This window comes from Nelumbo nucifera, chromosome 5 (genome assembly GCF_055504915.1).
Source record: "Nelumbo nucifera cultivar China Antique chromosome 5, China Antique-T2T, whole genome shotgun sequence".
In the NCBI taxonomy this organism is placed as follows: Eukaryota; Viridiplantae; Streptophyta; class Magnoliopsida; order Proteales; family Nelumbonaceae; genus Nelumbo; species Nelumbo nucifera.
The window spans coordinates 37,660,292-37,687,503 of record NC_142653.1 but is presented as its reverse complement, the minus strand read 5'-3'; the positions used below and the strand labels follow the sequence as shown (position 1 = coordinate 37,687,503).

Genomic DNA, 27,212 nt, shown 5'->3' with positions numbered 1-27,212 from the left:
TCCAGGTCCATGGCAACATTGTCATTATCATGAGGGCAATCAGAAAATTGGAACAATAATTAAGAGATCAGTTCCAGTGGACTAGAAGGGAAGCAAGTGGACTAGCAGATGCTTTAGCCAAACAAGGGTCAGATAGATCAATTGTATATTTGTATTGAGGGGATGATTAGTAGGGAATATGGGTGATGAATAACAGGTCCCTCCAACATGCCTCTTCTTCTGTTGAAAATGCTTTTGCTAGAATTGAAAGGGGTCTGGTTAGTTGGGCTTCCATCTACAAGGAGTTTTTGGGTTTGAAGTTCTCTCATTTTGTTTCTCAGTGGAGCAACCTGATCAGGGAAGAAGTTATCAATATGTAATCTGTTTTTCTCTTTGTTTTATTATCTAGCTTTCTTTGTATGTGAAGGAATATCTCCTTCCCTCCTTTAATGAAAGTTCTTACCTTTCAAAAAAAGGGTGATGGCTTCTATAGACACATTTTGTACATTAATGAAGTATACAGTTATGAATACAAAAAACTCAATAGTAGGGAATATGGATGATAGATTCTATACATCCTAAGGTGTAAAGGGATTAGGTAGCACTGTAGCATAGTCTTCTTAAGCGTATTTGTGATTCTTAACATTACCAATTGTAAATATTACATATTTTGTACATTAATATAGTAGAAACTTCATAAAGACTTAATTCTCTGTAGATTGATAATTTGTTCTTGTAATGATCACATTTCATTGTTTTTTATCTTGATTTTCAGTTCATATTATTTGTGATTCCCTTATGTAGTATGGAGTCTTCTATTTTTGGTATATTTTTTCATGAAAATTTGGGTTGATTATCATTAACAGGAGTCACATCCAGAATCTCATTTGAGAGTTCCTGCAATCATAAATGCTTTGGAAAAGATGGAACTCACTTCAAAGGTATGGAATCATGAAACACAGATATTCACCTTCAATAATTCCATATCTATCATTGTTTTGCGTTTTCATTATTTTTACTTTTGAGATGCATTGCAAGCCAATGATTAAAGAAACATATCACTGATTCATTGTTACATTTCTTCTAAAAGATCATGTAAAATATTCTTTATTACTCAGATTCCATTTATTGCCTACCTTGCTCTTTCAGCTGCTCTCTTAAGTTAATTGAACATCTTCTAGCTAGTTTTCTACTTTGTTATGTTGAACAATGACTAATTCCTATTAAAATGATTTCATGCTAATGTAGGAGAGAATTTAGGATGTGGAGTCAGTCAACAAGACAATAAACTTTTCAAATAGTTTAATATCTTACCTCTTCAAAAAAAAAAAAAAAAAGAAAAGGAAAAAACAAAAAGAAAAGAAAAGTCATAAAAAAAAACAAAAAGAAGCATGCAACCTATTCAAATGGTGCCCACAATTCTCATGTGCTCAAACATTTTAACATCTAGGTAGCTATTTGCTAGCAATTTTGCCTCCTTTCCAGTCATCAAAGTACATCTCTTGCCCTTCTGTCTCCTTAAGTTGAAAATGTCATGAAATTGTTTGTCTTATGCTATTTTTTTGGGATTCTTGGTGTCCTAAAAATCGAATTTTTTTTTTTCTGATGAAAAGTACATATTGCTTATAGCAATGCTTTCTATTTTCTTTTGAGATATTCCCATTTTTCTAATTATTTCTTCATTTATTTTTTTAATCTCAGTATCGTGGGTCAGAGGTCTTTGAACTTCAAAATTTCAGGCCTGCTTCTGTAGACGATATTGCAAATGTTCATGCCAGAGCTTATGTATCTGGTCTTGAGAAGGTAGCTCTCCCTTACCATTTATGTTCCTATTTTACCTTCTATTAGACATCCATTTTCATGCTAAAGGAGATGTCTTTTCATTTGATTTAGATGTAATTATATTTCTTATAATTATTTTATTGTTGTATTTCATATTTTTATTACTATAAAAATAGTCAAAATTTTGTAGCCCGAGAGAAAGTTTTAGAATTTCCATCCTGTCCTCCATTTGTTAGAGAATTTTAATTTACTAAATCCACTCTATTTCATTGACGTTGCAGTATGCTTATTGTTGTTAAGATGTTCAACACAATTAAATGTGGATGACATTTCATGGAAAACCTATCATGCCATTTTAATCAGAAACTTGTGATAGTAGGACTGTAGGAGTTGGTTTGGGATTGTTTCAAAACAATTAGTTAGGTCAAATGGGCAGTCTCTTTTACTTGGGAACAAATCTCTTATATTATTGGTATTTGTAATTTATCTGTTCTCCCAAATTAGTGAAATGGGGTCAATTTAAGAGCACTTTTAATCTCCCAACACATCACCTTATTGAGTAGGATGAAACATGTGATACCGAATCATCATTATCATCATAATCCATGCCTTATCCCAACTATGGGGTCAGCTCCATGAATCTTGTTTCACCAGTCCGTTCTTTTTAAACCCATATCCATTGTTAAATTATTAGTGCTTAAAGCATTTCTTACTACTTCTACCCATTCCCTTTTTGGTCTACCTTGAGCTCTTCTAGACCCTTCAATGTGTAACAAATCACTTCTTCTAACCGATGTAGTTGGTGGTCTTCTATGCACGTGCCCAAACCATCTTAGTCAACTCTCTCGTTTTATCACCTATTGGAGCTACTCCTAGGTTCCTACAAATAACTTCACTCCTAATCCTATCATTTCTAGTTTTTCTACTCATCCATCTTAGCATTCACATTTCCTTCTCAATCTCTCCCTTATGAATTATTGAACCAAGGTACTATAAATGGTCGCGTTGAGTTATCTCTTGGTCTCTAATCCTAAGTGTATCTTGATTTACACTCCTATTATTACTAAATTTACATCACATCATATACTCTGTTTTAGTCCTACTTATTTTAAAACCTCATGTTTCTGAGGCATTTGTCCATAAGCTTAATTTTGCATTTAATCCTTCATTAGTTTCATCAATTAAAACAATGTCATTTGCAAACAACATGCACCATGGAACTTCCTCCTGTACATGTTTAATCAATTCATCTAGGATCAGTGCAAATAGATAAGGGCTATCTGTTGAACCTTGGTGAAAACCCATAGTAGTTGTAAAATCTGAAGTTCTCCCACTGGTGTTCTAATATTGGTTGTTGCCCTCTCATACATTTCTTTAATTAGGTCTATATACCTATTTTGAACCCCTTTTTTCAAGACCAACCATATTATCTCTCTAAGAACTTTATCATATGCCTTTTCTAGATTAATAAACACCATATAAGAGGTCTTTCTTCTTCTCTCTGAACTTTTCTATCAATCGTATCAAAAGAAACATAGCTTCCATGGTTGATCTCCCTAGCATAAAACCAAATTGGTTCTTTGGTACACTTGTTTCAAGTTGTAATATTTGCTTAATTATTGTCTCCCAGAGTTTCGTGGTGTGGTTCATAAGTTTAGTCCCCCGATATTACAACTTTGTATATCAGCTTTGTTCTTAAATATATGCACCATGTTGCTGTTTCTCCAATCATTAAGCACCTTCTTTGCTTTCACTATCTTATCAAATAGATTGTTTAGCCATAGCAAGCCTACCTCTCCCATACCTTTCCAAACTTCTATTGGAATCCCATTAGGTCCTAACACCTCTTTTACTTTAGTAAGTCTAACTCTACGAAGGTACATATCATTTTTAACACTTCTAGTATTTCTAGATTTTCCTCCGTTAGCCCTTTCTCCCTGCCACCTATTTAATAATTTTTCAAAATAGTTTTTCTATTCTTGTTTTATTTCCTCACCTTTTACCAAGACTCTTTGATTTTCTTCTTTAATGCTTCTAATAATTTGATGCTTTATACATTCCTTTTTCTCCCTCTTTACTGCCTAATTCATAGTAAAGCTCATCATAAGCCTTACATTTAACTAAATTCACTTTATTCTTAACTTCCTTTCTTATGGTTTTATGTTTTTCCCAGTTTTCTACATTTCTAACTTTTTGCCATTCTTTGTAGCATGCTTGTTTTAATCTAATTATATTTTGGACCCCTTTATTCCACCACCAAGTTTCTTTAGTACTTTGCCACTTCCCTTTATATTCTCGTAGGACACCATTTGTCACTTTCTTTATGTTTGTCATTTGAAGCCAAATAACATTAACCTTTCCATCTAAATTCTAATTCCCTTCTGTTATCAATCTGTTTCTAAATTGAGTTAGCTTTTCTCCTTTTAGGTTTTCCCACCTAATTCTTGGACATCTATTTTCTTCCCTATTTCTCTTCCATTTCCTAATGTGCACATCTACCACCACTAGTTTATGTTGTGTTGGTAAGCTTTCTCTAAGAAAAACTTTGCAATCTTTGCACATCATTCGTTCAGTTCTCCTCATAAGGAAAAAATCTATTTAACTTATGTTTGACCCATTTTTAAATGTTATTAAGTGTTAATCATTCTTTTGGAAAAATGTGTTTAAAATTGCCACATCATAAGCTACTACAAAATCTAATATTGTACCTCTTGATTCATTCATCTCCCGTAACCCAAATCCTCCATGCACCATATTATATCCTGCCCTTCTTTTCCCTACATACCCATTTAAGTCTCCTATAAAAATCTTCTCTTCATTTAGGAATTCTTGGATTAATTCTTCTAAAATTTCCCAATATTATTTTTTAATGTTTTCTTTTAGACCCACTTGAGGTGTATAAACACTAATTATGTTAATGCTTTCTTCACCTAAAACAAGTCTAATCAAATTTCCTGAATCATATCTTTTTTTTTTTGGGCATGGGGTTCATGATTCTCTCTTGCACAATCTGACTTGAATTTCTTCATTGTATCTTTTCCTAAATAATTTAAAGCTACAATATGGCTGCATGGACACACAAAGGCAGAGATATGGATTTTGTTGAGAGCAACATGGATTACTATCAATCATTTAGTAAGAGAACTTGCAAACTGTTGCTTGGATCTTGTATATGCAGGAACATGTGCTTCTGAATTCCAGTTGAACATTATGCATGTAGGGGGCAACATGTATCTTCTTGGGGCAGATAGATTCACTAACAGCTATCTGGTGTCAATTAAAAAAGGAAAAAGAAGACTCACTAACAGGTGAAACTGATACAGTCTCTACACAGGAGATTAAGAACCACATATTGGGAATGATTAGGTTGGCTAATGGGATGTAAAGAACATGAGGTTGGTTGGTTGTGTGTCAATCCAGTTTCTAAGGTGCAGTTTAGGGAAGATATGATCTGGGACTATCTAAATGCTGAAGAAACTTTATTGTGCAAAAACCAAAAAGAGGGAAATAAAATGAACTATGGTAGTAATCTAAGAAATCAATAATCAAAGAAAGAAAAATAAAATAAAAGGTAAGGAGTTTGGATGGTCATTCAACATCCCTCTGAAAGAGGAGGCGCAGGTTCAAAACCGCATATCTGACACATCAGACAATTTTCTTTCTTCAGGTTGAGGCCCTTGTAATTCTTGAATAATGCTAAACATAATTTTTATCAATAAAAAAGAAATTGTATTAAATATCAAAGATGAAATTGTACAAGCTTCATTGTCTTAAGTCAGGGAAGTGGGTCAAAGTCCCCAAGGAGGTTATATCCAAACACAAAGAAAGCCCAATTGGGTTTGAAATTCAGGCTCTCTTACAAGGATTGAAACTTGCTGAGCAGTTGGGAGGAAGAGAGCTGGAAATTGAAAGGGATTCACTATTAGTAATAAATTGGGCAAAAGAAATTGACTTAGCACTTTGGAAGTTCTGATTCATCCTCAGAAAAATTGGTTTACTAGCAAGAAAATTCAGTTCAATCTTTCATTGGGTCAAAAGGGAAGCAAATAGCAAGGCGGATACTCTAGCAAAGCAGGGAGCTAATAGACCCACTTTATTTTGGGCAATTCTGTAATATGTTGTAGTCTGGGTCATTTAAAGATGACTTGCCTTGTACTTTCACAGTAACTTTTAATTAAATAAAGGAATTTTTTACTGATAAAACAACGACCCATACAATCACGTTATACTTGAAATAACAACCAACAAACCAAAACAACTTGCTCCTTCAATCCTTACTATGTCTAGGCTGTCAGCAAGTAGCAATAGAACTAGTTAGTCTGTAAACTGAACTAGTTAGCCTTTGTAATAAATGTCTAAAAGATCAAGGTCCCTCTGACTCGTCTAACAGCTAATCTGTCTCCTTTTTTTTTTATCAATAACCCGCAGATTTTATTAAAATTAGAGAGAAAAAGCACAGGTACAACCATACAGGAAGAGGGAGATAACACTCTTATCTCACCTAATCAGAACAACAAAACAAGAGGACAATTACAAGATAGCCCAGAACAAAGAGTCCCTATATACCCCTTGTTTAGCTAACCCATCAGCAAAGGAGTTAGCACTTCTTTTAACCCAACTCAACTTCACCTCAATGTTCTTGGTTAACCAATTAAATTTCCTCTTCTCATTTCTGTAGTTCCATACCTGATGGACCCGGATTACCCATGCTACTTCCATCAAAATTAAGTTTAACAAAACCACTAGGAGGAGGAGTCCAAGAGGGTAAGGATGTGTCTTAGCTAATCTGTCTCCTTTCCTCCACCTCTATCTACTTGAAATGAAATGAAAAGAGAACATCAATCCCTGGAGCTATCCCTTAATCCATTCTCAATGCGCCACTATTGGTTCTGACACCAAGGGCCCAGGTATCAAGATGATCTCAAACCTACTGGTCCTTGAAGACTTAACTTTTGATTCATAATACAAATAATCATTAGAGTCGGAGGGGAAGTCAGTTCTATTGGAATTTACCTTTTTTTCTGTCTATTTGAGGCTGTGGGAAAAGTTGTTCTTTTTTTTTTGGATCAGTAACTCAGAAAAAAATTATTAAAATTATAAGAAAACAGAACAAAAAGAATTTGTTAAAGAAACAAGCAGACTCAAAGAGTCTAAACCCCTACTATATTACAACTGATCCCAAAACATAGACCGTCTCTGAACCCCTTGCTAACCTAGACCATCTGCCAAACTGTTGGCAGACCTATGGGAAGAGTTGTTGGATTGTGGGGTGAGGTCGAAAGTCAGAATTTAAGAGGTTGTGGGGTTTTTCTTTGTAAGGGATGTTTTTGGGGGCTTGTTTTTTCCTTTTTGTGGGTGATTTCTTATCACCTTCATAGTACTCCTTTTCTTTCTCTTTTTAATAATTTTTCTTTTTTATTTACTACCCAAAAAAATTAAATTGAGAGATGAATTCCGTAAACAAACTTGGTAGAAAATGAAGAACCTATAGGAAATAGAAAATAGCATCCAAACTATAATTCCACCATTGGCCTGCTCCTTGTCAGTATGTTTTGACATAATTTAATGTTGAGTTACATAATCTAGTCAATTCAGAAGCCTAGCCAACTTTACATTGGTAGCAAAACTGTGGCATTCTTCATCCACTTGGGAAAAAGAAAATGGCCTGAATAAGAGTGATTTAAGGAGAATTTTGTTCTTTTTTATTACTAGATAAATGGACTACACAATGTAGGGTGTCCAATCCTGCAAAAAACAAAAGCCCTACAACCCTGATGAAAGCAAGAATAGCTCCCTGGTCTAGGCTACAACCAGCAGGAGACATTACCAGCAAGCCAGTTGGTACCTTCATGAAGAATTTTCTTCTATGTTTCTTGTTTTTTCATAATTTGTTATTTCAATCCAATTCTTCTAACTGTTGTTCTTTCTATTATGAATACACTAACTTTGTTTTTTTTTGAAAAGCATTGCAGTCATTATATTACAAAAAAATTGTTTTTTCATTTGTTTTGTTCCTTAGGCCATGGATCAAGCTTCTCAAGAAGGTATTATATTCATTGATGGATCTGGACCAACTTATGCTACTTCAACTGTATGTACTATGCCTTATATGCTCTCTCTTTTTCTTGAGCAAACCAATTTACACATGTCCTGTATCTGGATAATTTCTACGTCTAATAATGAATCTGGAGCATGGTGGATGCTGTACCTTCATCTATAGTTATTTGGATTATGAGAACATGAGAAGACTGCAGACTGTTTCTTTGGATACAAATGAAAAAAATGATATTCAAGTATATCCTCATTCATCAAGGTCAAATATTTCTCCAAAATGTTTGGTTACTTTAAAGATTTTTCTATTTATCTTATATCTTATTTTCCATATTTATGTTGAATATAAGAAAATTTATTCAAAGTCATCACAACTCAAATATCTCTTCTATTTTTGTGGATTATGGAGAAGGTTAGAAGGAATTTATGAGTTTCTGATAGGACAATGCATTTTTGAAATCTTACTTTGAGTTCAAATTTCTTTAGGTAACCCCTTGGCAATCAGGAGTTTTTTTTAGGATAGTAAAACCTCAAATTATATAAATATATGATAAACCAATCAAAGCTGTAGAAATAGTTAGTAAGCCACGAGTGTGGGGTTCCATACCCACACTTAGGCTCTAGTGTGTGTGGTTCCATACCCACACCTAGTTATTTTAATTCTTTTTAAGTTGGGCTGGCTGGCCTTATCCATGTTATGTTTTGTTTTATTAGGACTAGAATTTTATCTTTTATCTCCTATTCTTGTAAGGAACCAAAACTATATATAATGAAGTGTATGGAGTGGCAGAATTAATCAACCGAACCCCTTTCTTCTCCTCTCCTCTCTTCTCTCTCTCTCTCTCTCTCTCTCTCTTCCCTTCTTCTTCTCTTCAAGTCTAGTTCTTTTCTTCCTTTTCTTTTTATGACAGAAATCCACTAGCTCTCTTCAAGTCGGTATCAGAGCTATTGGTGAGAAAAACTAGGGTTCTCATGTAAGCCTGATCTGGTCGGCTACATGAAAATCCATTAGATCAAGATCTCTGCAACAACCGCCTGGTTCTTGGAGGTTACTGGAGTACTGAAGACTGCCCAAGAAAGTGAAAAGATTCTTGGAGAATGATCCGGTGACCAGGAAGAATCAGAGATCAGTTTCGATCAAGATAGGGTTTTAAACCAAGAGGACGATCAGAATTCTGAGAAAGAGTTCAGATTCGATCAAGGTTAAGGTTTCAAACCAAAGAAGTCAATCAGAGTTCTTGTTGCTGAGAAAGGTACAACCTTTAAGGTAACTCGATAAAAGTTATCAAGATTTCTTTTATGATCAGCTTTCTTTTCTGAAAAAGGTGCAACCTTTAAAGGTTGTTCGATCTTAGGTAACTTTCTTTTAGCAGCAGCATAATAAATCTTAGATCACCTTGCTCCTTTTAAAAAAATCAAGACCTGTTCCCTGCTGAAATCAGTTTCTGGGCTGTTATTCTCTGATGTTTTGATTAAAGTTACAGTTCTGGTTCTTATTCTTTGCTAAAGTCAGTTTCTAGACTGTTATTCTCTGGTATTCTTGATTAAAGTTACAGTTTTGAGAAGGAACTGTTGACTCAAATTAAGTTCTGGGTTTTATTCTTTGCTGAGATCAGTTTCTGGATTGTTGGTATTTTAGTAGAAAACTAGATTTTTTCTTGGAGTATTGTGATCTACTTTGTATGGAAAAGGTTGGAAGTGAGGTGAAAACTCAAGGGTAAGCTTTTGGGACTGGTGATATGACAGAAAATTCATTCCAGATTACCACTATTAGGTTTGATGGAACAAATTACTTGGAATGGGCCCAATCGGCAATGATGGCCTTTGGGGGCAGAGTGGGTATGTAACGGGAGACACAAAAGAACCAACCAAGGAGGATATTATCTCATCCAAGATGGGTTCAAGAGAACTACTTGGTGATGACCTGGCTATGCAACTCTATACAGCCCCACATCAGTCGAAACTATCTCTGGGCAAAACAACAATGGAGATTTGGGACAGCATGAAGGAGATCTATTCCCAACCCCTCAATGTTGCTAGAGCTTATGAGCTGAAATGTGAGGCGAAAAACCTCAAGAAAGGAGAGAAGCTAGTCTTAGTATATTTTGCTATTCTAAAATCCCTTTGGCATGAAATTGATCACTTGGAAGCTATTGAATGGGAAAGCCAGAAGGATGCAACAACATATAGAAAACTGATTGAAACAAATAGGGTTTTTGAGTTCTTATCCAGTCTAAACTCAGATTTTGATATTACAAGACAACTTCTCACTAGGGAGAGTGTGACTCTATCTCAGGCCTACTCATTAGTCCACAGTGAAGAGAGTAGGAGGAAGGTAATGTTATCTTTTCAACCCACAGAAGCAGCCTTGGCAGTAACAAAATTCAAGGCTGGAGGGAAAAAGGAAAGGGAAGTTAAGAAGGAAGACAAAAGAGATATTTTTTGTGATCATTGCAAGAAGCCCAAACACACTAGGGACACCTGTTGGAAGTTGCATCCTCACCTATGCTAGCTAGACTTAGAAATAAGAAGGGAAGTGCTAATGCAGCAACTACTATTGACAGTACATCCTCTTCTAGCACAAGGACTACACCCTTGGATACCTTAGCAGCTGTCCGGGCTGCATTGACATAGCTAGAGAAAGAAGTTGATATTTCTGGATCTACATTCCAGTCTTCAGCTACTACACCTGCTCAGCCTACTTCAGCCCTTGCTCATACAGGTATAAGAGCTACTGCATGTCATGCTTCTGTCCCAGGTAACACTATGGGTAATAAATTCAGGTGCTTTAGACCATATGACCAGCTTATCTACTTTGTTTAGCACCTATTGTTTATCCTCTGGGAGAGACAAAGTTTCTATTTGTTGATGGCTCCCTTGTGCCAATTTCTGGCAAGGGAGACATCAGATTGTCTGATGCCATCACCCTATCCTCAGTTTTGCATGTTCCCAAGCTTAGTGCTAACTTACTTTCAGTTAGTAGTATTACTAAAAATCAAAACTATTCAGTAACCTTTTTCCCTGATCGGTGTGTTTTTCAGGATTTGAAAACGAAGAAGGTGATTGGGATTGGCCGTAAGATGAATGGAGTCTACCTGCTTGAACATTCACAAGGGGAGCAGAGTAAAGTGGGGAAATAGTTTGTCTCTCAGTCTTGTAGTAAGATTATGCTTTGGGACAATCACTTAGGTCATTTATCTTTTGAGTCTTTGAAGAGTCTTTTTCCAAACTTATTTGAGTCAGTAGAAGTGTCTAGTTTAAAGTGTGAAAGTTGTGAGCTTGCAAAACACAGTAGATCATCTTATCCTTTGAGTAATAAAAGAAGCAACCTTCATTTTGAAATTGTGCATACCGATGTTTAGGGGCCATATCATACCCCCACCATGGGGGGTACAGATATTTCTTATTATTTGTTGATGATTATACCCGTTTTTCATGGGTCTACCTTATGCACTCTCGAGATGAGGTCCCTTCTCTGACCCAGGCTTTCCATCAGATGGTTCTAACCCAGTTTGAAACTAAGACAAAAAATCTTAGATCTGATAATGCCAAGGAATACTTTGCAAAACCCTTGGCATCCTATCTCCATGATCATGGGGTCATTCATCAGAGCACCTGTCCTCGTACACCTCAGCAAAACGGGGTTGTTGAGAGAAAAAACAGACATATCTTAGAGGTAGCTAGAAGTAGGGGTGTAAACGGAGCGAATTCGAATCGAATCAGGCTTAGTTCGAATTCAAAACCGATTAAATAGATGAATATTCAAATTTGATTCGATATGCGGCGGTTTCTTAAAGCAATACTTTGAATTCGAATTTGTCTAAATAATCGAATATTCAAATTTGATTCGAATTCGAAATGCATTTTTTTTTTGAGAAAAAGTAAGGTAATTGTATTAATGCGTATTGTTGTCAGTTGTTTATGTATTCAGGTTTAGTACCATAAGGGTACTGTTGTAATTTCTCCTCTGTTTATATTGTTCGACTGTACTAGTATAAATAATAAAATCATTCTTTCGCCCCCTAAGTTCTGGAGGGCTTTCAGTTACTCGACTCACCTCTCTTCTCTCTTCTCCTCTCCTCTCTTCACTTGCTCTTGCTCAACATGGTATCAGAGCAAGTCGTCCAGGCCTGAAGGGTGGTGTCAAGCTAACTACTGTTGCATCCAGTGCTGTCTCCAATCGAACCCCTGATCTGGTGAAGTCAGTTCGACCCAGAAGTTACAGAGTCTTTTCGTCTTCCAGCCCAAAAATTGCTCCTCTTGTCTGCTCGACTGTAGAGAGACTACTGTTTGCAGTTCGTAGAGGGTGTTCTGTCTTCAAAAATTGCTCATCTTCTGTTCGGCTGCCTATTGTTTGAGGATTCGTAGAAGGAGCTCTGGTTTACAGTCAAGGAGTTCTGGTTTACCATAAGGGAGACTATCATCTGAAACTAAAAGAGGTACTATCATCCTTGTCTGTTTGGATGCCTACTGTTTGCTGAACTGTTTGATGACTGTTTGGCTACCCTACTGTTGTCTGTTCGACTGATGAACTGTTCGGCTGCCCTACTGTTAAGCGACTGTATTCCTTAACACAGTAACTGTATTCGAACTTTTTTGTTGTTGGTATTGTGGACTGTTGATGGTCTGTTTTTGGCCGACTAATTGTCTGCTCAACATTAATCTTATTAATTGACTGTTCGGCTACCCTATCGATCTTCTTGACTGGTTAGCTATCAGCCCTACTAAGTAGGTCATTCAGACCTGTTCTTGTACTGCAACAGCAGTGTGCAGACTTGTTTCAGTGAAACCGTAGGTCAGATGGACCTGTTTCAGTACTGCAACGGTAGTGTTCAGTTTGTTGTTTGTTCTCAGTGAAGCTGTAGGTCAGAAGGACCTGTTCTTGTACTGCAACAGTAGTGCTCTTTCTTTTGTTCTCAGTGAAACCAGTGGTCAAAAGGACCTATCTCTAAAATAGTCTTGTACGGCTGTATCTTTTTGGTTGCTGTTTCAACTTTTTATTCAGATATCATGGGCAGTGAAGATTCAGCCACATCTGGAGTTTCCTCAATGCTGAATGGAATGGGTGGGGGTGACCTATCCTTTCCCATGGCTGTTGTCCCTCTTGATGGTTTAAATTACCTAGAGTGGTCAAGAGGGATCAAATTATACATCACGGCAAGGGGGAAGATAGACTATATTAATGGGAGGATAAAAGAACCATCCTCTGGGAGTGTTGAATATGATAGATGGAATCAGGAGAACAGTATTGTTATGTCCTGGCTCTTGGTTTTCATGCAACCTCAAATCAGGAAGAATTTCATGTGGGCTGAAACAACGAATGAAATCTGGGAACAAGCAAAGTCTACATATTCAGAATTGCGACACTATGTCAAAATTTATCAACTGCAGGCAGCATCTTCTACTTGTAGACAGGGGGAGAGGTGTTTATCAGTCTATTACTCTGACTTAACATCTATCTGGAAGGAGGTGGATCACTACCAGAGTGTGGATTGGAAGTGTGATGAGGATGCTAAGAAGTACAAACAGCTTGTCTCCCAGCAAAGGGTGTTTGCATTCTTACATGGTCTGAATCCTATGTATGAATCTATCAGGGTTCAGATTCTCAGTTCTAAGGATCTCCCTTCTGTTCAGGAAGTCTATGCTCTTGTACAATCTGAAGAAAGCAGGAGAAATTTGATGAACAGCCCTGGTGGGGATGCTGTTGTGTTAGTTGCAAAAGGAGGTGTATCTACTGGTGTGGGATCTTCTTCCCGAAAAGGAGATCTCCAGAAAAAAACAGAAGATAAGGAAAAATTGTGGTGCACTCATTGCCAGAAACCTCGACACACCAAAGATACCTGTTGGGATCTTCATGGGAAACCAAAATGGGCTCAAGATCTGACTAAGAAGCAAGGTTCAGAGGTGAATAAGAAGTACGGACAACAAAGTACAAAGAAACATCACATGGCCAACATGGCTACTCGGGAGAATTAGCCCCCCATTTCTACTGTGACTCAGACACATCTCACTAGACCTGACCCAAGGGAGGACATTATGAATTCCTTCCGTGACCATTTAGATCTCTATGGTAGAGCAATTCGTCAGATGGATACTCCTCCCTCAACCTCATTTGCATCTACGTCAGGTAACCTTGCCACTGCTTTCCATGTTGCTTCTCACACCCCTGACTCTCCATGGATCATTGATTTTGGAGCATCAAAACATATGATTGATACGTCCTCTTACTTTCAAACCTATCACCCTCTTTCTAGAAGAGACAAGGTGAGACTAGCCGATGGATCATACTCTTCCATAACTGGTCAAGGAACTCTCTCTTCCTCTTGGCCTTACCCTTTCTGATGTTCTTCATGTTCCAAATTTTCCCATTAATTTGTTCTCTGTTAGTAGTGTTACTAATTCCTTGAATTGCTCAGTGACTTTTTTCCCTTCTCATTGTGTGATTCAGGATCTGGCCTCGGGGAGGACGATTGGTAGGGGTCGTATGGCTGATGGACTTTACATGTTGGAGAATAAGGCTGGTCTTCATGTTACAGAGTCTATGAGTTAGTCCTGTAAGAAAAAAGTCTATTTATGGCACTGTCGTCTTGGTCATTTGTCTTTTGAGTCTTTGAAAGTTGTATTCCCAGAACTGTTTAAGTCAATGTCTGTTTCTGATTTTTTTTGTCAAACGTGTCAGTTGAGTAAGCATTGTAGAACTCATTTTCTTCAAAGAAATAGTAAATCAGAATCTCCGTTTCACATTGTTCATTCTGATGTGTGGGGCTTTGTTACTTTACCATCTGAGAGTGGCTACAAGTATTTCATTACCCTCATTGATGATTATTCTAGATATACTTGGGTATACCCGATGCGAACCAGGGAAGAAGTACCAAAAATCATTCAAGATTTCCAGCGGATGGTCTTCACTCAATTTCAAACTGAAATCCAAACTTTCCAATCAGACAATGCAAAAGAATTTTTTCATAGTGACCTCACGGAAGTTTTTGCTTCGCATGGTTCCCTTCACCGTAGCTCTTGTGCCCGCACACCACAACAAAATGGTGTGGCCGAGCGGAAGAACCGACATCTCCTTGAAGTGGCTCGAGGTTTACTACTTCATATGAATGTTCCCAAACGGTTTTGGCTTGAAGCTGTTCTTTGTTCCACTTACCTTATAAACCGTATGCCCTCTCGTCGGTTAGAGTACAAAGCCCCACATCAACTTCTCTTTCCTAAGGCTCCCCTTCTTTCTATTCCTCCTCGTGTCTTTGGTTGCCGGTGTTTTGTCCAAAATCTGTCTCTCACCCGTGGGAAATTGGATTCTCGTGCTATCCCTTGCACATTTCTTGGTTACTCCTTCACTCAAAAGGGATACCGTTGTTTTGATCCTGTTTCTCGTAAATTCTATATCTCCATGGATGTTTCTTTCTTTGAAGATGAGCCTTTCTATCCTGTTTCTCCTCAGGGGGAGTGTAGGCATGAGGAGAAACTGGTTCAGCTTCCCGCTCTCCCTGACCCTCCACCTTTTCGTGTTTTTTCTCGTCGTCGCAAAGGCCAACCAAATTCAAGAGCTGTAGAGAATCCAAAAGCTGTACCTCCAGTGCCACCAGACTCCTCGGGGGAGGATCATACTCACTCAGGTATTTTGGCTCCCAATGATGTCCTTGAATCTATTGAAAATGATTCCTCTACTGCTAATGATCTTGACCGTCCTATTGCTCACAGGAAGGGTGTTAGATTATGCACCAATAAACATCCCATTTCCAACTTTGTCTCCTATGAGAACATTTCATCCTCATTCCGTGCTTTCCTTACCTCTATTGACAGTGTCCCTATCCCTAAGAATGTGGCAGAAGCTCTTTCAGTTCCTGAATGGACAAATGCCATGAGGGAAGAAATTAATGCCCTTCACAAAAATGGCACATGGGAACTTGTTGATCTTCCTAAGGGAAAGGTTCCAGTTGGATGTAAATGGGTGTTCACAGTCAAGTATAAGGCTGATGGAACAGTGGAAAGGTATAAAGCTCGCTTAGTGGCAAAGGGATTTACTCAAGTGTATGGAGTTGATTATGCAGAAACTTTTGCCCCCGTTGCCAAGATGAATTCCATTATAGTCCTTTTCTCTCTTGCAGCTAATCTGGATTGGGTTTTACACCAGCTGGACATCAAGAATGCATTCTTGAATGGTGACTTTGAAGAGGAAGTGTACATAGTTCAACCTCCTGGTTTCCTAGCCCAAGGCAATGAACAGAAAGTGTGCAAGTTGAAGAAGTCCTTATACGGGCTGAAACAATCACCAAGAGCTTGGTTCAGTAGATTCCATGTGGCAGTTCAGCAGAAAGGATATAGGCAATGTCAATCAGATCACACACTGTTTGTGAAAAAAGGAGAAGGTAAAATTGCTGCTCTAATTGTATATGTGGATGACATAATTGTTACTGGTGATTGGGAGGATGAAATTCAGAAATTGAAACTTTTTCTTGCCACTCAGTTTGAAGTGAAGGATCTAGGACCTGCCAGATACTTCCTTGGAATTGAAGTTGCCCGATCAAAGAAGGGTATCTTCATTTCTCAAAGGAAATATGTCCTAGATTTACTTCAGGACATTGGAAAGATGGGGGTGAAGCCAGTTGACTCTCCCATTGACCCCAACAATAAATTAGGTGACAACTGTGGTGAATCGCTCAAGGATGTGAAACAGTTTCAGAGGCTTGTAGGGAGATTGTTATACCTTTCTATGACTCGCCCAGACATTGCATATGCTGTTGGTGTCCTCAGTCAGTTCATGCATGCTCCTAGGTCTTCTCATCTTGAAGCAGCAGAGAGAATCCTCCGATATCTAAAGAAGTATCCGGGTACTGGTTTGTTGTTTCAAAAGCACGGACATTTGAAAGTTGAAGTTTATACAGATGCAGATTGGGCTGGATCCCAAAGTGACAGAAAGTCTACCAGTGGCTACTGCACCTTTATAGGAGGGAACCTTGTTACATGGAGTAAAAAGCAAAATGTGGTAGCTAGATCCAGTGCTGAAGCTGAATATCGTGCTATGGCCCACGGGGTTGCTGAAGGCATGTGGATAAAGAATTTGTTGGGGGAGTTGGGTTTCCCAGTGACCAAACCTATAACTCTATTTTGTGATAACAAAACAGTTATAAGCATTGCTGCCAATCCGGTGCTACATGATAGAACAAAGCACATCGAAGTTGACAAGCATTTTATCAGAGAGAAAGTTATCACAAGCGAAGTGTGTACCCCCTATTCACTTCTGAGAACCAGCTTGCAGACATCTTTACAAAGGGTTTAAACCTTTCCAGACATCATGATCTTTGTGGCAAGTTGGGCATGATTGATATCTATGCTCCAACTTGAGGGGGAGTGTTGTTAGTTGTTTATGTATTCAGGTTTAGTACCATAAGGGTACTGTTGTAATTTCTCCTTTGTTTATATTGCTCGACTGTACTAGTATAAATAATAAAATCATTCTTTCGCCCCCTAAGTTCTGGAGGGCTTTCAGTCACTCGACTCACCTCTCTTCTCTCTTCTCTCCTCTCTTCACTTGCTCTTGCTCAACACGTATAATTGTAACATATTACAGCCTTTGGTCCACAAAACTCCATGTACAGCCAGCAACTATACAAAAAGTTACCAAAAAACCAGTCTCTCCCAAATACATACAAGAGACCCCTAACTAAATCAAGTAAACAAAAAATCCAAATCAAAGTATTGATGGTGGGGGATATGCTTAAACGAGTCCTTGGCTGATAGCCAGGAATGTAAAGTAGCCAATGCCCGAATCACCAACTCATCTAAGGAGCACCTTTGACCTTAAAAAATCCTACTATTTCTTTCTTTCCACAGGACTGACAGCCAGGAATGTAAAGTAGCCAATGCCCGAACCACCAACTCATCTAGGGAGCACCTTTGACCTTCAAAAATCCTACTATTTCTTTCTTTCCACAGGACCCAACACACTACATGAGGGATCATACACCATAACACCTTACCCCTGTTACTTAAGCCTGTCAACTTCCAAGAGAAAAGCAGTTCACCTAAAGACTTGGGGCAGCACCACCTCACATTTAGCAGGGATCAGAAATGACAGAGCAGCAGATGGGCAACCTCACAATGAATAAATAGGTGACCCACCGATTCAACTTCTCCATTGCACATCACACAACTTGTGGAGGGCAGAACCAGACCCCTCCTGATTAACTGCTCCTTGGAGAGACATTTACCATGCACTGCAGTCCAGACCAAGAAGGAGACTTTAGTAGGAATGTGAGGAAGCCAAATCTCTTTCCAAGGAAAAGCCTGAGCCGAACCAGCACTCAGATTTGAATAAAATGACTTCACTGAGAAAATCCCATCCTTAGTCCATTTCCAAATTCTGGTATCTTACTGATTTGGGTTCAGTTGATATTCCTGAATCGCTTGTAGCAGCTCTAACAGATCAGAGAATTCCCAATCGTTGAGATGCCTCCTAAATTTTGGACACCAGTATCCTATATTTTTCTGCCACTCAAACCGATCTGCCACCACCACATTCCTGTCTTCTGCTATAAGGAATAGCAACGGGACAGTCTCCATTAGGGGAACACCATTGCACCAGGTGTCTCGCCAGAAACTAATCCTCTTGCCATCCCCTAAATTTAGCCTAATCCCTTGGATAAAAAGAGAATAAACCTTCTCAATTCCTTTCCAAACTGAGCATCCAGCAGGTGAGGGTGCAGGTCCAGGGAAGGAAGAAGAAACCTGGTTTGAAGTTTTTTTTTTATTCCTTGTCGATCAAATTTTCAAAAAACAAAGAAAAAAAGCAATTAAATTTTTTTTTGAACCATAGCCATCTATTTGATGTCGCTGCAACAAGCATCACCATTAGTGTGGTCTACAACAGAGAGATTGTCCACCATGTTCATGTGCTTTGCAACATCAAGAGGGAAAGAGAGCAAGAGAGAGAAAGAGGAAGAGAGAGAGAGAAAGCGATTAAGAAAAAGAAAGAGTAAGAGTAAGAAATGTTGTAGAGTAAGAACCGAGTTAAGAAAAAGAATAAGAGAAGCTGCGAAAAAGAAATGTTGCAGAGTAAGGATGGAGGAAGAAGAAGGAAGAAAGAGTAAGAACGAGGAAGAAGAAGGAAGAATAGTAAATTAAAAGTGGTTGAAATGAAAAGTACAAAGTAATTAATGAGATAGAGGCCTTTTGATAAAAAAATATTAAAATATTAATTTGTTTGTTCCAAAATCATCATAACATCTGTATTCATTGAATTGTTTTATTATTAAAATATTGCTTTATTTGACCGAAAAGTCATCATAGCATCTCTTTCTTCATTCAATTCTTTATTATTAAAATAATATTATAAAAGAAATTTTCAAAAGTCATCATTCATTGTACATTTGTACTCTAACAAAATAATATATTAATATATTTATTTAATATGAATATAATTGCATCACTAATATCGATATGTACGTATGGTATTAATATATATTATCGAATCGAATCGAATCGACTCGACTCCTTTTCGAATTCAATTGGATTAATTAACCGGTAAAAATACTTCATTCGAATTCGACCGCTAATGACATTTGAATAATCCAAATTCGATTTGATTATGTCGAATCTCGAATTCGAACTCGAATTTTCGAATATCGTTTACACCCCTAGCCAGAAGCATCATGCTCAACTCTAATGTTCCCATACGCTTCTGGGGGGATGCAATTCGTACAGCCGTGTACCTTATTAACAGGGTTCCTTCACAGGTTCCAAACATGCAAACCCCGTTCAGTCTTCTATATCCAGATAAGGACCTATTCACTATTCCCCTCAAAACTTTTGGGTGTAATTGTTTTGTTCAAATCCTTGGACCTCATCGCTCCAAGTTTGATCCCAAAGCTATTAAATGTATTTTCCTTGGGTATGCACAAAATCAAAAGGGATATTGCTATTATGAGGCTGCTTCAAGGAAGCGTTTTGTGTCCATGGATGTCACCTTTTTTGAGGATATGCCCTACTATTATAGGGCCTCTCCTCAAGGGGAGAGTAGTGAGGAAGGGATTTCAGTTTCAACTCGAAAAGTTCCTTTACCTATCCCAGTTACTGAAGGGGAGAGATGTGAAGAGGGTGAGGGTTGTCAAACATGCAGAGAGTTGAGAGTGTATCACAGGAAGTGGTGGAGGTAGGTTGATTCTCATGCTCAACAACAATCTAGGTCAATTCCAACATCTTCTACAGCCCCAAATCTGGACACTACTACTGCTCCCACAGTTGATCCCACTATTATAGATGCTCAGCCCTCACCTTCAAATGACCTTGATCTTCCAATTGCAATTCGTAAAGGAAAGCACCGTTGCACCTCATCCACTGCCCATTACATCTCCAAGTTCCTTTCCTATGATTGTCTCTCAAAATCCTATAAATCTTACTTAGCATCTATTGCTACTATTCCTATACCTAGAAAAGTGCAAGAAGCCCTTTTGATACCTGAATGGAAGGAAGCAATGCAAGTAGAGATGGATGCTCTTGTTAAGAACAACACATGGGAACTAGTTAACCAGCCTGAAGGGAAGAAACCTGTTGGATGTAGATGGGTGTTTATTGTGAAATATAATGCTGATGGTACTGTAGAGAGGTATAAGGCCAGATTGATTGCAAAGGGATTCATACAAACTTATGGCATAGACTATACAGAAACCTTTGCACATGTTGCAAAAATGAACACTATTAGAGTTCTATTATCCATTGCTGCGAGCTTCTCATGGCCACTATTTCAGCTGGATGTTAAGAATGCCTTCCTCAATGGAGACTTGCAAGAGGAAGTATACATGGGATTACCCCCTGGTTTTTATAGTGCAAAAGTAGGAAAGAAGGTTTTCTTTTTGAAGATGGCCTTGTATGGGCTGAAACAATCTTCGGGAGCTTCGTTTGATAGGTTTAGACTGGCTTTGGACAAATTCAAATACATACAGGCTCAGTCAAATCACACTCTCTTCTTTAAGAAGACAGGTCATTCCCTGACTCTACTTGCAGTCTATGTAGATGACATTGTGATAACAGGGAGTGATATTAGTGAAATTGAAACTCTTAAACAGCATCTTCACAAAGAATTTGAAGTGAAAGGCCTAGGGGAATTGCACAATTTCCTAGGAATTGAGGTGGCTCGATCTAAGCATGGGATTTTTCTCTCTCAAAGGAAGTATGTTCTGGACTTGTTGGAAGAAACTGGAAAGTTAGGAGTGAAACCTGCTGACACACCTACTGAGCTTAACCATAAAATAAGTGCAGAAAATGGAGAACTTCTTGAGGACAAGGTTATGTACCAAAGACTGGTTGGGAAACTTCTTTATCTCTGCTTAATTCGGCCAAATATTTCTTATGCTGTCAGTGTTGTTAGTTAATACATGCATTCTCCTAAGACCACCCACCTCCTTGCAGTAGAAAGGATATTTGCCTACTGAAAGAGATGTCCAGGGAGAGGTATACTCTTCAAGAATAATGGTCACATGAAAATAGAAGTTTATATAGATGCGGATTGGGCTGGATGTGTTGATGACAGGAGGTCCACCTCTAAATATTATGCATTTGTGGGGGGAAATCTTGTTTCTTGGAGAAGCGAGAAGCAGAATGTTGTTGCTCGATCCAGTGCAGATACAGAATACAGATCCATGGCCAATGGTGTTGCAGAAGTGTTATGGATGAGATCCTTGCTTAATGAATTGGAAATTGATTATGAGAAGCCTCTGATGCTGTATTACGATAATCAAGCTGTAGTTAATATTGCCCACAACCCAATACAGCATGATAGGACTAAGCATATTGAGAGTTGACATACATTTTATTTGAGAGCGAGTCACATCTCAAGAAGTATGCCTTCCTTACATTGCCTCAGACATGCAATTAGCTGATCTCTTCACCAAAGCAGTCACGAAAATCAAATTGGAGACAGATTTATGCAAGTTGGGCATGACAAATATCTACTCCCAACTTGAGGGGGAGTGTAGAAATAGTTAGTAAGCCACGAGTGTGGGGTTGCATACCCACACTTAGGCTCTAGTGTGTGTGGTTCCATACCCACACCTAGTTATATTAATTCTTTTTAAGTTGGGCCGGTTGGCCTTATCCATGTTATGTTTTGTTTTATTAGGACTAGAATTTTATCTTTTATCTCCTATTCTTGTAAGGAACCAAAACTATATATAATGAAGTGTATGGGGCGGCAGAATTAATCAACCGAACCCCTTTCTTCTCCTCTCTCTTTCTTCCCTTCTTCTCTTCAAATCTAGTTCTTTTCTTCCTTTTCTTTTTAAGACAGAAATCCACTAGCTCTCTTCAAAGCAGTTGGCATTTTTTATTCTTTTATTGAACAAAATTGATTTTCCCTTCTGTTTAAGGCTAAGGCTTCTTTTTATTATGAGAGCTGCAAATGATCACAGATTTTGATTTCCATTGGCATTATTTTTTGTCCTTAACAATCTGGGTTGGCTTCTAACTTTTAACCCGTCTTAAACATGTTTGACTGTCAATAAAATTCAAACTTTTTTGTAAGTAGTATTTGGCTCTCTTTGTGAATGAATATTATGCCATTAGAGAATTAAGGGGGAGTTGGTAAAAAAAGGAAATTCCCAACTAAACTTCCAGCCAACCACCCAGGCACTTAACTTTTCAATAGATCCCATGGCGGAACATAGGAAGGCACTTTTCAAAATCTCTTTTGTGCTACTACAAATCTAACCCATTTCAATGTATGGTATACAACCCTAGGGATTGACCTGGCCATATTCCAGATCAACTTGTCAACCATTTTGTCATTGATCATAGTGAAGGCTTTGACAAAGGTCCTGAATTAAAGACATTTTTTTTTCAAATAGGTTCTTACCTATTCTGTGCATTTTATCCAATTTGGATAATTAAAAGTTCCAAGATAGTCTGATAGGCGGTTCATTTGCATCAAGCTCTATCAAGAGTGCCTGAGCAGATTAGAGGAAGGGACTAGAAAAAAGTGCATTAGAATGAAATGTGAGAATGAGTGCAACACCCTATTTTTATGAGTGTTTCATGGACTCATAAATGGACGTCTTGTTTGTGTCAGGCATGCATCAGAATCCAGTAGTCCACAGGTTCCTGGGGACACTTCTATTAACATTTCCTTTTTCTTTTTTTTTTTTTTTTATCTCCTATCTTATTTGACATAAATGATCAGCGAATGTACAAGATGAATGCCACTTTCCATATCAAATGTTACTTGAACCAAGGCAACAGATTATATAATGTTAGAATTAAAAAAAAAACCTATATTAATAGTATATACTTTTCCATAGATGTCTACGAGTCCATGTTTTCTTATCTTGCAGTCAGACTCTTGGGCACACATTGGATTCTGACTACTGTGCCTGTCCACGCAACACTGTTTTGTATTCAATAAGATAGCAACAGAGAAATTACAACTACAACCCTTGTCTGTTGATAGTTGCTCATTTTACTTGTTATTTATTTATTTATTTATTACATTTACTTGATGTTTTGAAACTGGGGTATCTGCCGGTTTATCTGGAGTCAGACCCCTATTTGTTTGAATGAAAACCAGCTGGTTTTGGTGGTTTTAAGGTGCAACCATCTGGTTAAGCCAAGAAATCGAATCAGTTTCTTTCTGATTCATGGTCTGGTTGACACCATGGTGTATGTGTCAAAGTCATTTACAACATGTCTCTGTTCCACCTCTGGTGTTCATAAGAGGTCATAGCCTTGAAAACACCACATGCAGCTGAGGTGCATGTCCTTTGACATATGTTATAATGACCTGTCAGCCAGTGGCGTTTACTCTTTGTGATGAATGTGTTTAGCAACTTAGCATAGAGTATCAAAGATTTTGTTAGCAAAGTACTATGATGGCTATCAAAGCAGTATATTCATTTTAAAACCATGCTAATATGTTTTCTTTTGCAACCATATGTGTGGTTGTGCACACCTGACATTTAGCAATACTTGGTAGTTTAGGTCTATGGGATCTATACACAATCAAATTTTTTGTTCATTATCCATACTAATGGAAGGTATCTTTAATGGTGCAGACATTTCAAGAGTCACTAATTGCAGCAGGTGCAGGGATTTCTTTAATCGATTCAGTGGTGATGTCCCAATGTTAATTATTTTATTCCTGTTCCGTGCAAACCTATTTTTTGTGTAATACTTTTAGTTTTTTGGGGTAATCATAAAATCTTGGGCTGAATGTAGCCAACCCCATATAATTGGGACACGGCTTAGATGATGATGGTGGTAAAATATCGGGCTGACAAGCGTGAGAACATGGGTGTGCGTCTGAGAGTGGCCACTTCGTGCGAGAATGTAAAAATTTCAATGTTTAGGTCTGTACCCTGTCCACCCCTCCCAACACCCAGATAGATGGGACTGATCTTGGGTAATGGCCTTTTTTAGTGTTTTTTCACTGTAGTTTCTTTCTGTAATTTTCTTAAATACGTTTCAAGGATTGGTGTTTGCATTATTATTTTGCAGATAACCATGAATATGTTCTATATTAGTTTGGAATACCTATCTGCCAGAAACTTTTGTATTATTTTTCAGGTAGCAGCATCAAGGATTGACAATAATCCACCTGTGGGTTTTGCTTTGATAAGGCCTCCAGGTCATCATGCTATTCCAAAAGGTCCTATGGGATTCTGTGTCTTTGGAAATATTGCTATTGCTGCTCGTCATGCTCAACGTGCACATGGTTTAAAGCGGGTTTTTATCATTGATTTCGATGTCCACCATGGGAACGGAACAAATGATACATTCTATGATGACCCAGATATATTCTTCCTTTCTACTCATCAGGTAAGGTATTGCTTGGTTAAATTATTTAGTGTATATTATTTCCATGTTATGCTGAATGGTTGAGTAAAGCATGCATTTCATCTTATTGTTAATTCGATAGTCCATACCTGTCTAAACAATCTAGATGATAATTTTCATTTTGAATTGTGGAATCTTCAGCTCAGTTTCAGAGAGTCCCAACTTAGGGTAGCAAGCCAACTTATGTTAAACTCAACATATACACAAGTTCAAAAACTTCAGGCTTGAGATTAGTAGAGAACAATTGATAGATCCATTAATTATTGGTCACCCATAATCTACAAATCACACCTATTAATTATGATTTCCATTTGCTGGATCTATTTCTTAGTAGTGTTTATTCTGCCTATATCTTAATTCATACACCATGGAATAATTTATCTATCTTTTAATTTCTCTTTTGTTATAGCCAGTGTAGGCAACTGGTCATGCTTCTTGTAGTCCAAGAAGTGCAATATTGCAAATTGATGTCCTATAGCATAGATATTTGTTGTCAATATAACAGATAAATTATAGAACACTGCTACAGCAATACTTTGTTAAAAGATTTTGAGGTGTTATCATCAATATTTGGTTCTCTTGATCCGCTGGACAAGAAGTTGACTTAATTACAAATTCAGTTGGTCTCAATCCAGTTGGTCTCAAACCCAAATTCAGGTTAAGGCAGTTTGAAAGTCGTGTTCCCAATACTTCCCTAAAATGGAAATTTCTTTATTGATTGTTGTATGACCAATATTTAAAAATGCAGAGGCATGAGGCAAGGTGCCAGAGCCTTTGGACGTGTGAGGTGTAAGCCTCAAGATGTGAGGCCTAAGCCTCATGAGCTACCACATTAATTAAACCAAAATGAAGTACAAATATAAGAGTTTATGTAGAAAAAGCATATAAATGAATAGATGATCACATAATTGTAATTTATGAATACCAGGAGCTTTAGAGGTAGCCATCACATCCTTGAAAACCATTTAATAATTATTAAGAAGCCATAAATGCTAAATAATACCTTAAATGGCTTCAAATATGTCTAAAGCATAAGTATAAAGATAAATATCAATGTTTTAAAACAGTGTATGCGACTTATTTGTTGATTAGTTTATATGGAAAGATAAAACTGGTAAATCTTTTCTGATATCTGTTGATGTAGGATGGAAGTTACCCTGGTACCGGTAAGATTGATGAGGTGGGTCATGGGCGTGGTGAAGGAACAACATTGAATCTACCTTTACCAGGAGGCTCTGGTGATGCTACAATGAGATCTGTTTTTGAAGAAGTCATAGTGCCATGTGCCCAAAGGTTCAAACCAGATATCATTCTTGTCTCAGCAGGGTGAGTTACTTCTACCCTAATATATTTGTATGCTTAAAAAATTAATTGAAATTCTTGTATCCTTGCTTTTCTATAACTACATGATGAAATGAACAGTATTCTGATTAAAGTGACTCGATATCTAAGACTCTAACCCATCTGGTCAGGCAAAATAATTTGCAAAAGGAAAAAAAAATTCCAAATTACTATAATTGTTCTGCATATGCAATTATAAGTAGTTGAATCAGCCTTATAGTTCCTGATCCTCTTTTCACCCACTTAAGTTGGTTTTGGTATTTTTTTTTTCTTCTCAGTTATGATGCCCATGTGTTGGATCCGCTTGCCAACCTGCAATTTACAACCGGTACATACTACATGCTTGCATCAAACATCAAGCAACTAGCTAAAGAGTTGTGTGGGGGCCGTTGCATATTCTTTCTTGAAGGAGGATACAACCTCCAGTCTCTCTCATATTCTGTGGCAGACTCTTTCCGGGCTTTTCTCGGTGAACCAAGCTCAGCTTCCCAGTTTGATGACCCAGCCATATTATATGAGGAACCGTTGGCTAAAGTGAAACAAGCAATACAGAGAGTGAAGTCCATTCATTCCATTTAAGAAGCGTCTATATATAGATCAAATTACATTGACTGCTTATGGTCTCAGGCTCCCAGCCTACTGCTATGATGTATTTTTGTGTGATATGGTTGTATAGATCAAGTTTCCTTTTTTGTTTTTTTCCCTGTTTCAATTAAACACCACTAGTTCATGAAGGTGATGGAATATTTTTATGTATTTTCTGTATTGCTTTTATATACAAAACCCATGTTGGGAGGCAGAGTAGGGTGTTAACCACTAAGTAAAGGTTACATGAAATGAGCTTAATCTTCTCAGTTGCAGCTTTCCTGTAGAAGAGTTCAGTAACTTGAACCAGCTAGAAAATCAGACTTGATTTCCATATTCAGTTTTCAGGAGTTTAACCTTTGCTTTCGAATGCTCAGAAGCATGGCATACATATCCCGGCCCCGGGCAGTCTGAAATTCACTGTATCAACTATCAAGGACACAAGGAATCACATATCATGATCATCACTTCTAATAATAAAAACCACTTTGTTATTCTCTCATAAACATATTCAATCAATGAGAAAATATCTGATAAATTAGATGATAACCCGTTAACTGTATTCATATCCAAACTTTTTTTGTATATGGCTTGAACAAATTGTCTGTTTTATTAGGATTATTGCTTGTCCAGCTATATTATTTAAA

The 27,212-nt window shown here is 37.6% G+C and overlaps 1 protein-coding gene across 2 annotated transcripts in view; it reads left to right on the top strand.

The window, feature by feature from the left end:
* Positions 1-26,899, top strand: part of HDA14 (histone deacetylase 14) — a 30,670-nt gene extending 3,771 nt beyond the window's left edge. Inside the window, exons 3-9 of one of the 2 annotated variants that reach the window (XM_088888396.1) lie at positions 846-920; positions 1,681-1,782; positions 7,781-7,805; positions 23,859-23,886; positions 24,423-24,621; positions 25,784-25,965; positions 26,259-26,899. In XM_088888396.1, coding sequence (XP_088744522.1) covers positions 846-920; positions 1,681-1,782; positions 7,781-7,805; positions 23,859-23,886; positions 24,423-24,621; positions 25,784-25,965; positions 26,259-26,559 — 912 coding nt within the window. In that variant the 3' untranslated portion in view covers positions 26,560-26,899. Of the gene's footprint in view, positions 1-845; positions 921-1,680; positions 1,783-7,780; positions 7,853-23,858; positions 23,916-24,369; positions 24,622-25,783; positions 25,966-26,258 lie in introns of both variants that reach the window. The other variant, XM_010272050.3, reaches the window with a different exon arrangement.
* The last annotated feature ends 313 nt before the right edge of the window (positions 26,900-27,212 follow it).